This window comes from Astyanax mexicanus, chromosome 15 (assembly GCF_023375975.1).
Source record: "Astyanax mexicanus isolate ESR-SI-001 chromosome 15, AstMex3_surface, whole genome shotgun sequence".
Lineage (NCBI taxonomy): Eukaryota > Metazoa > Chordata > Actinopteri > Characiformes > Acestrorhamphidae > Astyanax > Astyanax mexicanus.
In genome coordinates, this window is record NC_064422.1 from 4,008,758 (window position 1) to 4,021,724 (window position 12,967).

Here is a 12,967-nt window from a genome sequence, read left to right on the forward strand (position 1 = left end):
CTAATAGTGACTAATAGTTTCTGTGCACATTTTTGAAGTATATTGGATTTTATATAGTTAAATTGTATAGTTACTATGCAATTTACACTACCCCCCACTGCGCCGTCTCCAGTGCGTTCCCCCTAGATTCTTTTGATGGATGATCAGAGTAGAGTTGATGGAGAGACAGGTTACTTTAATCTTTAGCAAATTAACAGTTTATTAAAACAGAGCTCTGGGAACCCCTTACACTCACAAAAGAGTTTCAAGAGAAGAGGTTCAACAATATTTTCATTTACCAGACCTTATAACACCCAAAACTCCACCCAGACTTATTGTGTAAAGGTCAGTGAAACGGTTCCCATAAAACTGGTTCTAACTGGCTGATAAGACGTTTACTCTATAACAACTTTATTGAGTATTACTGTGTCCCATCTGTCAGGTTTCCTACCAGCCGGCCTTATTTAGGCACTGACTTCTGCATTACAGATTACAGACTAGATATTCACACACAGTTCAGTTCAAATAGCAAGAAAAACTCAGTAGTTGGAGACGTTTGGGTTAGCACAAGCAAGATTAATCACATGACACCTGCTTCAATAAGGGTTTTGGATTAAATTTCATTATGCATGATCAGTTGAAAGCCTAGATTTAATATTGAGAACACTTTCTCACAATGTGTTGGTTGGGATGGTAGTGCATTTTTTTGCAAATGTTCATATGAACACATTACTATGTGCACTTTGCTTGTGGCCCCCAAATGCCTTGATATGTCCCCTGTATATTAATCATAATGTTTATATCATGTTTGGAAATACAGGGGTCAGGTGTCATAGGTTTCAGTGTTCCTGTCAGTCTACAATCCTCAAGATTCAAGGTGAACACCTTGTTCTAAGCCTCACCCACCACAGAAAACTGTGCCGAAACTCAGAAGCAAAAAAAAGGTGAAGCAGAAGCAAATGAGAGATTCAAGAAACTGGAAAAAATCCAGAAAAAGACTTTAACAAAAAATCCACAAAAATGAAGGAAATACTGACAAAATCCAAACTAAAACAGTTTTAAAATAACTCTAAGGTCTAATTACGACAAAGTTAAAAGTCTCCCTTCTCGCACCTTCTTGTGAAACAAAAACACTGATGCGTACAACGCCAGAGAAACAATGATTGGAACAAGACAATGAAGCAGTCTTATGATTGCATCACCTCACCACTGCTCTAGAACATTCTAATGATTTACTTTTGATCAGAGTTTTATTCTCAGTCTTAAATCTTCTATTACCTTTGGGGTCAATTTGATCCCTTTTAATGTTTAACATATTTACACAATAAATGAGTGACAGAATTTTTTAAAACTTCATAGTTAATTACTTTTCAAAACACAGCTAGGTGGACACAAGGGGTTTTTGGGGTAGCTTTGACCTCCGGATGTTTTAGCTGTATGAGACATATTAAAAAATATCAGCATTTTGAATGATGTTTTCCCCTCCCTCTGTCGTGTGAACTGTCAGTAGTTACTTACTTACAGTTCACACGACAGAGGGAGGGGAAAACATCATTCTCACAAGAACTTATTATTATATAACTTAATATTTCCTAAGCTGTGGAAGAATATACGGTTCCTACAAAGATATTGATATTACACACAACAATTTGTTAATCCATATAAGATATTTTCACAACAGCCTTCTAAACCATTGCTCTGGTGCTCTGTGTGGTCTCTCTCTCTCTCTCTCTCTTTCTGCTCTCTCTCACCTGAAAATGACATGTAATGAAAGGTTTTCTGTCAGTGAGGGTGTTTCATCTCTTTGACCGTATGTAGGATCCTGATTTACTCCTCTGATGAGTATGAGACCCTTCTTTTGTCTCTCAACAACTAGCAAACGCACTACCCTCCAAAAGTGAAAAGTTATTATGGTCTGTTTCCCCACCTAAACAATAGATTAGTGCTCCTAATGTAATGAAAATGGTTCCAGGATTCACCAGATAAACCATCAGCCATTTCCAAGACATAAAATAATAAATAAATAAAATCACCATTTGAGCCTGCATAACACCATCAATCTAAAAGGATATTCTTTAAAATATTTAGAGGGGAGGTGTTTATTATGGGGTTACGTTGAAAGACTTGGATGTAACCCCACTTATGAGCCTACATTGGGTTGATAATTTTGGCAGGAATGTCACGACAAAGTCTTTGGGCTGCTGACACAGCCAGCACATCTGTAAACACATTCCATATATTTTCCTGTAATACGGTTTGATTTCAGAGAAACAGGGCAGGGCTGAAAAGAGCTCGACAAACTTGCAGCAGTACGGGTTTATGGAACATGTGGGTTCAGGGATTTCCCTTCGTCATTGTGACCAGATCAATAACCGACAAATTGACCCCAAACTTAATACATATTTCTATTCTTGATAACATAAAATCTTTTATTTCAAATGTTTTAGATTACAAAAATATGTCCTTGGCCGTAAACAAATTGTCCATAGTCACGTAACATGTATAAGCGGGGGTGGCAGTATTTTTTAAAAGGCTATTTAAGCATCAACAACCTAATATAGCAGTTGACATACAATTAGGTAGCAAACCAAATTATAAAAGATGTTAGTACATTTAAGAGTAACAGAAGGGTTACCACAGTCCAAGAATCCCATAACTGGCAAACAGGGCAATCGGAGACTAAGGCAAAAACATGGGGTCAATAAAATGAAAGTAATGCTAAGAGTTTGAATGAATAAAAACTTAGACCTCACAATGAGTATAGAGCGTTAGGATCATTTGAATAATATGCAAGTACTGTGGGGGAAAAAAGTATTTAGTCAGTCACCAATTGTGTGAGTTCTCCCACTTAAAAAGATGAGAGAGGCCTGTAATTGACATCATAGATAGACCTCAACTATGAGAGACAAAATGAGAAAAAAAATAGAAATCACATTTGTCTGATTTTTAAAGAATTTATTTGCAGATAATGTTGGAAAATAAGTATTTGGTCACCAACAAACAAGCAAGATTTTTGGTTCTAACACACCTGTAACTTCTTCTTTAAGAGGCTCCTCTGTCCTTCAATCATTATCTGTATAAAAGACACCTGTCCACAAACCTGTCCAACATAACAGCAACAGTGTGTGCCAACCTTGTAAAGACTTACAGAAAATGTTTGACCTCTGTCATTGCCAACAAAGGATATATAACAAAGTTTTGAAATTAACTTTTGTTATTGACCAAAAATGTATTTTCCATCATTATTTGCAAATACATTCTTTTATATTTTTTTTCTTAAATTGTCTCTTATAGTTGAGGTCTACCTATGATGTCAATTACAGGCCTCTCTCTTCTTTTTAAGTGGGAGAACTTTACAATTGGTGTAACGCCACAGACGGGAGTCAGACGCTCGCGGTAAAAACAAAACGAGGCTTTATTATTAAGCATGTAAGCAGATAGCGTAGTCAGATAACAGGCGTGGGTCAAATAACCAGAAAATCACAATACAAACAGAACAAAAGGATAAGGCAAAAACGTAGTCGAAAAGAACAAGTAAGGGTCATACACGGGTAATACAGACAGGAAAATAACGCTCAGTATATCGCTGGTGAACAGGGAAAATACCTCGCAACACGCGAGACAAACAGACAGGTATTTATACCTAAACTAAATTACTAACACCTGAACACAGTCTAGAATTCCGGTGACGTAGACCGCACGAATGAGCCGCGGTTGGCTGAGTCCGAACACGTGGTGTTGTCAGGTGCATGCTGGGAGGTGTAGTTCCGGACCGGGGATTGTCCATAGACGGGAACGGCAGAGTCAGAAAAAGGAACTACAGAGTCTGTGGTAGGCGTCACAATTGGTGACTGACAAAATACTTTTTTTCCCCATTGTATGTATCCAGATGAGCAGGATGGGTTGGTTATTTGAACTGTTGGGCAGGAGAGGTTGGTGTCAGAAGGCTGAAAGTATGAAACAGTCCAACTACGTCACCCAATACGTAGTTCAGATGTTTTTTGTTAATGAGTCAGAGAACAGGATCTGGACTGGTCTGTTTGCATTACATCTTTATGAGAAAACCACTTTTTTGCTCCGCCTTTCCAAAATTACTGTCAATAAAACTGCCTTGACAGTCCTGCCCTGGCAAAGAATTTCCTCTGCTGACATTTTGCCGAAACCGTCCAAGCACAGCTGACCCTTTAAAGGTAAGATATTAACAGAATTATTGATTTTTTATTTTCATTGATAATGCTATCAACCTAACAATCCACATTCATTAGTGTAGTTAGCAGATGAGGAAATGAAATGTTATATTTAGTTTTTTCTACTGGTTCATTCCTCACCAACGGTCAGAACAAGAAAACAATGTAGGGCACTGTGTGTGGGTCTTTCTCATTTGTACCTCTAACCCTTGATTTCAAGTGTAACCCTTTTACTAAGAACAGAGTTACAAGTGACAGGGGTGAAATTCTCCCCCAAAGAATTGGGACCAACCTTCAAGTGCCCAATACAGATATATAGGGGAGACTGGGGTAAGTTGAGCCAAAAGGTAAGTTGAGCCACGCCTTGTTGCTAGGAAACGGTAAAAACATTTTTCACTCTTAAAAGTGAATTTAGTTTATCATAAGTTTCATGAGAAATGTGTTCAGACCAAATCAGACCATTTTAAACTTGTTTTATACATCAGTTGTGGTATCTTTGACCTACAACACGAGGTCATGAATCTAGCATAGAAGTGCACCATTTTTGCTGTGGGGAATTATACAATCAAAATTGTAGCTCTGGGGTAAGTTGAGCCATTTGGCCAGGGGTAAGTTGAGCCGGTGGGGGTAAGTTGAGCAATTCACTTAATAAGTGTATTTTGGCTGTAGCTTACAGTATATTTCTTAATTATTAAATCAAGTTTCTGCATTTTGTTCGATTAAAGAGTGGTCATCATGTCACGAAAATATAAGCGCAAAACAAGCAGGGGAACCACCACTGGTGTTCTTGAAAGAGCCACCAGTGAAGTGAGACAAGGGAAAATTATTAAAGCCGCAGCAAATGATGGCAATATCTATATAGATTAAAGGTGATGATCTAGATTGTAAATTCTTGAGAAGAGGTAAAACTGGCTATGGTAAACCCATCTTTAATTTCAAAGAGAAAGATAAAGGATTCTTCCCATAAGTTATATATAAGTTGTGTCACAAGACATATTGTTTTGGACATGTTATATTATCAAACCAGTTATGTTTACATTCATTCTGTTTGTTTGGAGGGATGCACAACATCCTAAAATATTTGCAGATATATTATTTTCTGACAAAACTATGATTGCCTTGATGTAATGACCCTAAATATGAAAAATAGCTCATCTTACACCAGTCTCCCCTAACAGCAGAGAGCTAAAGTTCAGCAGCCTATCTGTTGTTTAACTAGTTAACTTTAGGGAATTGAGATACGTCTTGAGATATGGGGCACGGTGGGTGCAGATTAAATTTTTTTTTACTCTTCCGTTGCACCATAGCCGTCATAGAGTCTTAGCCGACTGTTGCACCATTTAGGGTGGAATGGGAAAGTTAGCTAGCTAGCAACTGAGACAAACAACTAGCAATTTTCTATGCTTGTTATGAAGAACATGACCACTACACTATAAAATTACTACGGTAATATAGTGCTTAACGTAATATTTAATACTTGTGGGTTTCTTTGGTTGCTTGTGCAGCCGTCTTACCAGTGATTTTCATAGCCTTCATAGCCTTGTGACTGAAAAATCTCTGTTTGAAGGGTCATATACCCCCAAGACTTTCCCCTAACCCCAGACAAACAGACCAAACAAAGAGTCTGCCTGTAATACCCTGTGTTTTCTGGGTTAGTTCTGGAGATAACAAAAAAAGCTCCTTTTAAAAGTTTATTTTTAGCTTCTAAAGCTCTGTTCCAACCAATTAACCATTCAAATGCTTTAGTTAAATGTTTTACATTATATATAACTAGTTCAGACAACATTTTTAAAAGAAAATGTTAAAATAAAGTTATGAAACCTTAAAATATTTATATTTATTTGTTGGATTGTTCTGAATAAATGTTAAGTTAATTAATCTGATTTAATTTGGAATTTGGTATCAATATTCTGAGCTGGGTGTGGGCTCTTAGGGGTTAAATGTAGGGATTAAATCACCTCATCTCCTTTTTCTCAAACTTGAACTAGGGTTGTCACGATACCAAAATTTTGACTTCGATACCGATACCAACTGTAGTATCACGATTCTCGATACCAAAACGATACTTGGAAGAAAAAAAAACAATAAAAATATCTGAACATAAAATGTTTATTTTTGACTGAACTGGATTGAACACTGAACAATCGGTGCAAACGTTTTTATTCTAAAATGAAACATTTGAACAAAAAACAAGTTTCGTTATTATAACCTTAACTATAACAATTATCTAAACACTTCCTAAAAACTAAAACTAAAACCAGAGGTAATGGTAGCCTGACTATGTGAACCTGACGGGCGGGCAGAAGTTAAGTTCTGAATAAGGAAAATAAAGAGACAGAAGAACATTACAATGTTATGTTCATTTTAACACTCACTGCTCCGTTTTATTAATCAACCGTTTACCGTTTTTAATAAGCCCATGTTCAGTGTAACGATCAAGCAGGCTACGTGCCTGACCACAGATTTGCGATGGAAACGCGAAAACGTGAACTTCTTGAGTTCATGTTTCACAGCCAATGGGATAATGGAGAAATAGAGAAAACCACGGGTCCAAAACAAAACTCCTGCACACTCCTCTCCATGTTAACGTGATTTACTAGCAGTCGCTAGTAAATCTTAGTAAAGCTACAGACAGAGTGTATCTTGACTAACTCCACTAACCTGTCGACTTCTCAGCTCTTTGTAGAGATCAGGGTGCTTGTCTGCTAAATGAATGAGCGAAATATGATCAGAATTATGTTAAATAACACTGTAACATAGAAGCATAGAACTATTATTTAATTAAAATGATTTTTAAGAACAGCTAAACACAGTGCTGCAGGTCAAACGCGGAGGCGTTCAAGAGAGAGAGAGAGAGAGAGAGAGACACAGAGAGAGAGACAGAGCGAGAGTGAGAGAGAGAGATTTGCGTGTTCTGATGTGAGCTACTCACAGGTAAAGGTTCTCTTTTAGCTCCTCGTGCTCATTTTCTAGTCCCATACATAATTCTGCAGCTCCCTCAGTGTTTTCTGTCGTATTTTGCGGCTAGCGCGAGCGCTTACAACTAACACCGCGGACCGCGAGGTGCCGCCTCGCTTGTGCCGAATCCGCTACTGAATCCGACTCCTGCTTCGCGGACAGAATCGGCACAACACCCCCCGCTGTACAACTGCGGGAGTGAAAACAGCGCTTATAAATGAATTAGTTTAGTTTCACTTTCAGTTTTCGTTATTTTATTTAAAAATAAAAATATAAATAAAAAACAGATGCCTACATCTCAGACTATTTTCCCACACTTCACTCCTCGCGCCCGTTTTGTCCACAAGTCGCGGACGAGAGACATCTGTTATTTTAGCCGTCGACATTCTACACTCGCTGCTGCTCTGCTGGCTTGCGCGTGAATCGATTCATTTGTTCAGAACACTAAGTTTATCTGAATCCTGCCACACCGACTGCTGCGGTGTGAATCAGTTTTCTTATGAACTGAATCAAATCGCGCCTACTAATTTGACTCTTTTGAAGCTAGTGACTGGGCTATATACAGTATCGAAAGCATCGAACGCTAAAGAACCGAATCGTTTGTGAGGACGTAGTATCGAAAAAGAATCGAACCTTCGGTACACCGTGCAACTCTGCTTGAACAAAGCTCAAAACAACCAGATTAAACCTGTTTGGGCAGATCAGGAACATACCCACAGCCAGAGAGAACAAGAAGTTTCCACTCAACCGAACGACTGATTTTATCAGATAGTTGATGCTGACTTTAAATGAAATGTTGATTTATAGAACTGTATGCTGCCTATTATTACATAAAGACTAACAAATAACATATACTACTCTACTGGGTAAAGTGTAATTTACAAATACAAGAATAATACAAGTTTGTACTGTACTGTAAAATGATTCTAAATCTAAGTAAGTTGATCATTTTGCTTTAACTTATGAAGACAACACTTTTTTATCAAAGCTAAATGATAATAATAGTTAATCTGACTAAAAACTAATAGTTAATCTGATTTTTAAAATGTCATATTTTGCTCTATTGTAGTCTAAAAATGATGGAGGATGGGGAAGTTCCAGATGTTGCTGGTATAGATGATAACAGGACTCTTCATCCACAGCCCTCTGTGGAGAGTCCTCCGCCCACTAAACGGTCAGTATATTTGCACTCTAATAAGACAATGATACTTTTGACTGATTTACCCCCGCTCATGCAGCTTAACCATCAGCGTCAGCGCACTCCTGCGTCTTAAAGGGGATGGATACTGACACACTGATTGGTTTATTTCACATTACGTCCAAAACACACCCTTGAATAATTAAGAGAATTAAAACACGCCTTTTGCGCCGTTGGGGCTGCGCAAGGCGTATTTTTCGCGCCTTTACGATACCAGACACAGGACACGCCCCTAAATCCAACTGCGCAAAAGCCCAATTAACTAGTGCGCTATATAGGGCCCAAAATGTACAATACAACAAGGTTACAAGAGACACAAGACAATAGTGTAGTGGTGATGGGGATGGGGGTTTAAAGAGGGAATGACGCTACAAGTAAAAACAGAACCCATATAACAGTTTTGCAAATATAGAGGTATAAGAAATATCTTTAAGGCTAGTAAAATAAATAAGTACACGAAGTTCTTTAAATGTCACAGTTTTATGGGAAATTAAAGTGAGTATGACAGTGCAGGTGTGGGATGTATGAGTGCATGTTAGTACTGTGTTGATGGGGAAGGGGGGCTCAGGATATAGTGCTCTCCTAATGCTCCACTAAAGTTCCATAGTGCAGTAGCAACATTTAATCCTGGCATGAGAATGACATCCAGTCAGTGAACCATCAACATGATTTTAAAGCTGCTACCTTACTACACCCAACCATTCTTTAACTTTGCAGTAGTTGTTGTTTAGAGTTTTATATAGAGTCTGACAGAATGACAGTAATGTGTTGCTTATTTGTAATTAGTGTTTTGTGTACTATTACTTTTTTAACAGATACAAGCCACGTGAGATCCTTGCCATTACAGCTACTGGTGGCAATGAAGAAGTTCAACAGGAAAATGTACCAGAAGATGTACCAGAAGATGTCAGGTGAGCAAATGTGATTCTTAGAGTTAGGCTTCAAAATTCTACTATTGTTGTGGGACCAAATTTACCATGTGATGGTAAACAAACCCAGCAGTATTGTGGGCCATGATGCAGCAAACCTCAGCAGGTTTAGAGCATGTTGGTTCTGATGCTAAATGTTTTCAAAGCTAAGTGAATCATTCCAGTTTGACTAAATCAAATTTGACTGTAGCAGACAATGTGAGAAATAGAAATTGATGATGGTAAACTTGCCGAAGAATTCAGGAACAAAGAAAACTAGGAATCAACCACAAAGCAAATTATATTCTCACTGCATAAATCATGATAAATACGATTTACGATTACATCTACACTGATGGGTGTGGTGTTCTGGAAATGAGATGTTAAGGTAAATTTCTGCTATGTTGCAATCTTGGCAACGGAAAACACAGGTGCACCACTGACTGATTAGAACCCAACATCAGTCAGACATTCATTGCTATCTTGGAAATGCAGGTGCGTAGAATTGTTGCATCGTCAAAATACCAATCCGCCAAAGTCAAAGGCACCTGGCTCTCAGAGGGCTAGTGACATGCTAATTTGGTTTATTTTGTTACACCAAAAACACACCCATGATTAATTTAGATAATTAGTACATACTTTTTGCACATTTCGAGCCATGCAAGGTTTACTTTTCCTGCTTTTACAACAGTACAGAAACACTGACACGCCCTAAATCAAGCTGCGTGGTGCACAATTGATGGCTCGCCTATAGATAGCTAAAATACAATTTAACAATGTACTGTTAATTTTTTTTTTTTTTTTTAAATATGAACTCTGTTCCTATTTGAGCTAACAACAAGCAAGGCAATGGTACAGCAAACTCATGATCTTTTCCTTTTTTTCCTTTTCTTTGCAGATATATCACTAACTTAAATGTGGAGAGATGTCCAGATATAAATCGAAGTCAGTTGATTCAAAGGCTAATATACTGTATTAAATACAACCATCTAATACATTATTCAGAAAAGACTTCCTGTTTGAGTGAAGAAGATAATCTTTTTTTTTATTATTCAATTAAAATTTATAACAAATATTTGACTAAAAATACTCCTTTTGCTGTAATATCATATGATAATTATAACGTGGTTTTGATCGCACCTCAAGATCTTGAGAAAAATGAAAAATATCAATCTGATCACACAAAAAATGAGAGATTTATTCACAGAGAAACCATTTTACTTTCTTTGATTGAGGAGGAAATTGGGTGTAATAATAATGTAGGCAAAGTATATATCAAACTCCCTTACAGTCCTTGTCCTCATAGAAAAGATGGAGGATCATGTATGAGAGATATATTTAATAAAGCAAAAGAATGGGACACTCGATATGGGATTAAAACAAAATGTGTATTTAATAAATACTATGGGATCAATGGAACGACAGGAACGTTTTGGGATGAATTTCTGAAAGAGCCTTTGAATGAAATTTTAGAAGACAAACCGATGACTGACAAAAGCAACATCGGGCATGTCATATTAAAAGAATTCCTTGGTGTTCTGAAAGGTTCGCTGCCCGTACAGAAACCACTCAAAATTTCTAAAATAAACAATGAGAAGTTACAACGAGAAAATATGCAAATTCATTTAAAGGAATTTAGGAAGTTTTTGAAACCGATGAAACAAAGGCTAAACCAAGAAAGTCCCGACAGCCTAGATAAGTATTATAAAATGGCTGACTCTAAAAGTGAATTTTTCTCTTTCTGGAAAAACTGTTGCAAAGAACTTTACAGAGAACATTGTAAAGAAATATTCACTGAAAAATTCAATAAAATAATATTTGAATACACTTTAGATCAGAATGAACGACCATATTTGCAGTTTGGCTTTCTGGGAGATCTATAATAAGAATTTTTATATATAGAACACCCTAATATATTATACACAATAGGGGGTACCTCTGGTTCTGTTTCATGGCATCCACGTCTCAGAGAGGAAGTCTGGGCATAAGTGCGGGGGGGGAAGCATAGGCCCTTTCCTGCATGGACCTCAGCAGAAAAGCAGCCTTTGAGCATTTAGGGTTTGCCATGAAATTGAACAGTTTTTTTGTGGAAAATTTAAATAAAAAGATTTTAAACTTTTTTAAATGTGTAAGTCTCTTGTTTTGCCTGGGTTTGCACAGCTGTGTTTCCTGTCTTATGCACCCCATAGAGTGCATTTACTGAGTATTATAACTGTTGTCTGATGTATAAATTGTAACTGTGTAGCTTAGGTTTGGTTTAAAATCCTCAGATTTGTTTTTTATCACCCTGTAATTTCGCCACAGAATGAAACATTGATTTTCAGTGAACAAAATGTTAAGCTCTGTTCTTATTTGTGATGACACTGTAGAATGAAAAAATTAAATACATATACAGTAGAGTATGGACACCGCAAGATGCGTTTTACGGGGCCCTATACCGGGATACGTGGATAATATAATATTTGTTAATAGAAATGTGTTGCTATGAGACAGTTTCTAATAAATTTTAATTTTAAAAACATTTTTTAAATACTTAATATTTGAATTAGACGCTTACTCCTGAAACCCCTGTTCAAATCTTAGCTTCCTATTCATGAACCTCTAGTGACGGCCCTGGGAAACAGTAACTTCATGGCACTTTTGGTAAAAGTAACTAGAGATCACCATCAATACGACATAAACTATTGCTGAGCCATTTCATCAGAACATGTGCTTTCTCCGCCTTACCCCTCCATCGCTCTCTCTCTCTCTCTCTCTCTCTTCATCCCTCACTCACTCTTCATTTATCAGAGTATTGTCTTTGAGGAGCTGGGGAATTTAGCTAAAACACTAAAAGGGGGATTAAATATCAGGTTTCAGTTTTTTTCGATGCTCTTTGTCCTGAAAGATAAACTCTCATCATGTTACTCATCATAAAGTTCAGAGGAGTTCAAAACTGTGCTGACCACATAAAGGGTAAAGTGTAAATACGTGTACACGTTCATGGTTTAAGTTGAAAATGTTCACACATTTTTCTGATAATTTTCATGATTTTCCTTTATAAATCATTGGTTGTTCAGATCAGCAATTTCAGTTAAATATATCATACAGCAGAAGAACACAGTGATATTTGAGAAATGAGGTTGAGGTTTGTAGGATTTACAGAAAATGTGCAATAATTCTTTAAACTAAATTAGGCAGGTGCATAAATTTGGGCACCCTTGTTGTTTTATTGATTTGAATAACTTTATCACTGATTATTGGAACGAAATTTGTTTGATCATTGCTCATTAACCCTTGACCTAAGTACACAGGTGAATCCAATTATGAGAAAGGGTTAATGTGCCAATTGCAAGTTTTTCTCCTCTTTGAATCTTCTCTGAAGAGTGGCAACATGATCCTTAAAACACAACTCTCAAATGATAGAAAAGAAAGATTGTTCAACATCATGGTTTAGAGGAAGGACACAAAAGAAAATTGCATTCCAATATAAACACTATACTGCTCCACACAGTAAATCATTGCAGATCAGTGCAGGTACTGGGAATCTTGTTAAATTTGAGGGTCTCATGGATTCCAGTCAATATCAGCAGATTCTTAAAAACAATGTTTAAGAATCGGTGAGAAAGTTGAAGTTAAAGCACCGGGGCTGGATACTTCAACAAGACAACGACCCTAAATACGAAACACTGTTCAAAATCTACTAAAGCTTTCATGCAGAGGAACAAGTACAACATTCTGAAATGATCATCTCAGTC

General features: G+C 37.1%; 1 protein-coding gene across 2 annotated transcripts; it reads left to right on the forward strand.

Moving 5' to 3' along the window:
- Positions 1-3,345: 3,345 nt before the first annotated feature.
- LOC125781332 (uncharacterized) lies at positions 3,346-11,349 on the forward strand. 2 transcript variants are annotated; one of them, XM_049465149.1, is made up of 4 exons: positions 3,346-6,155; positions 7,792-8,298; positions 9,138-9,233; positions 10,129-11,349. In XM_049465149.1, the coding sequence occupies exons 2-4, from the start codon at positions 8,201-8,203 to the stop codon at positions 11,111-11,113; spliced, it is 1,179 nt and encodes a 392-aa protein (XP_049321106.1). In that variant the 5' UTR covers positions 3,346-6,155; positions 7,792-8,200; the 3' UTR covers positions 11,114-11,349. The 2 variants fall into 2 exon arrangements, with proteins under 2 accessions (XP_049321106.1, XP_049321105.1); XM_049465148.1 differs by having other exon boundaries at positions 3,346-4,169; positions 8,194-8,298.
- Positions 11,350-12,967: the final 1,618 nt, after the last annotated feature.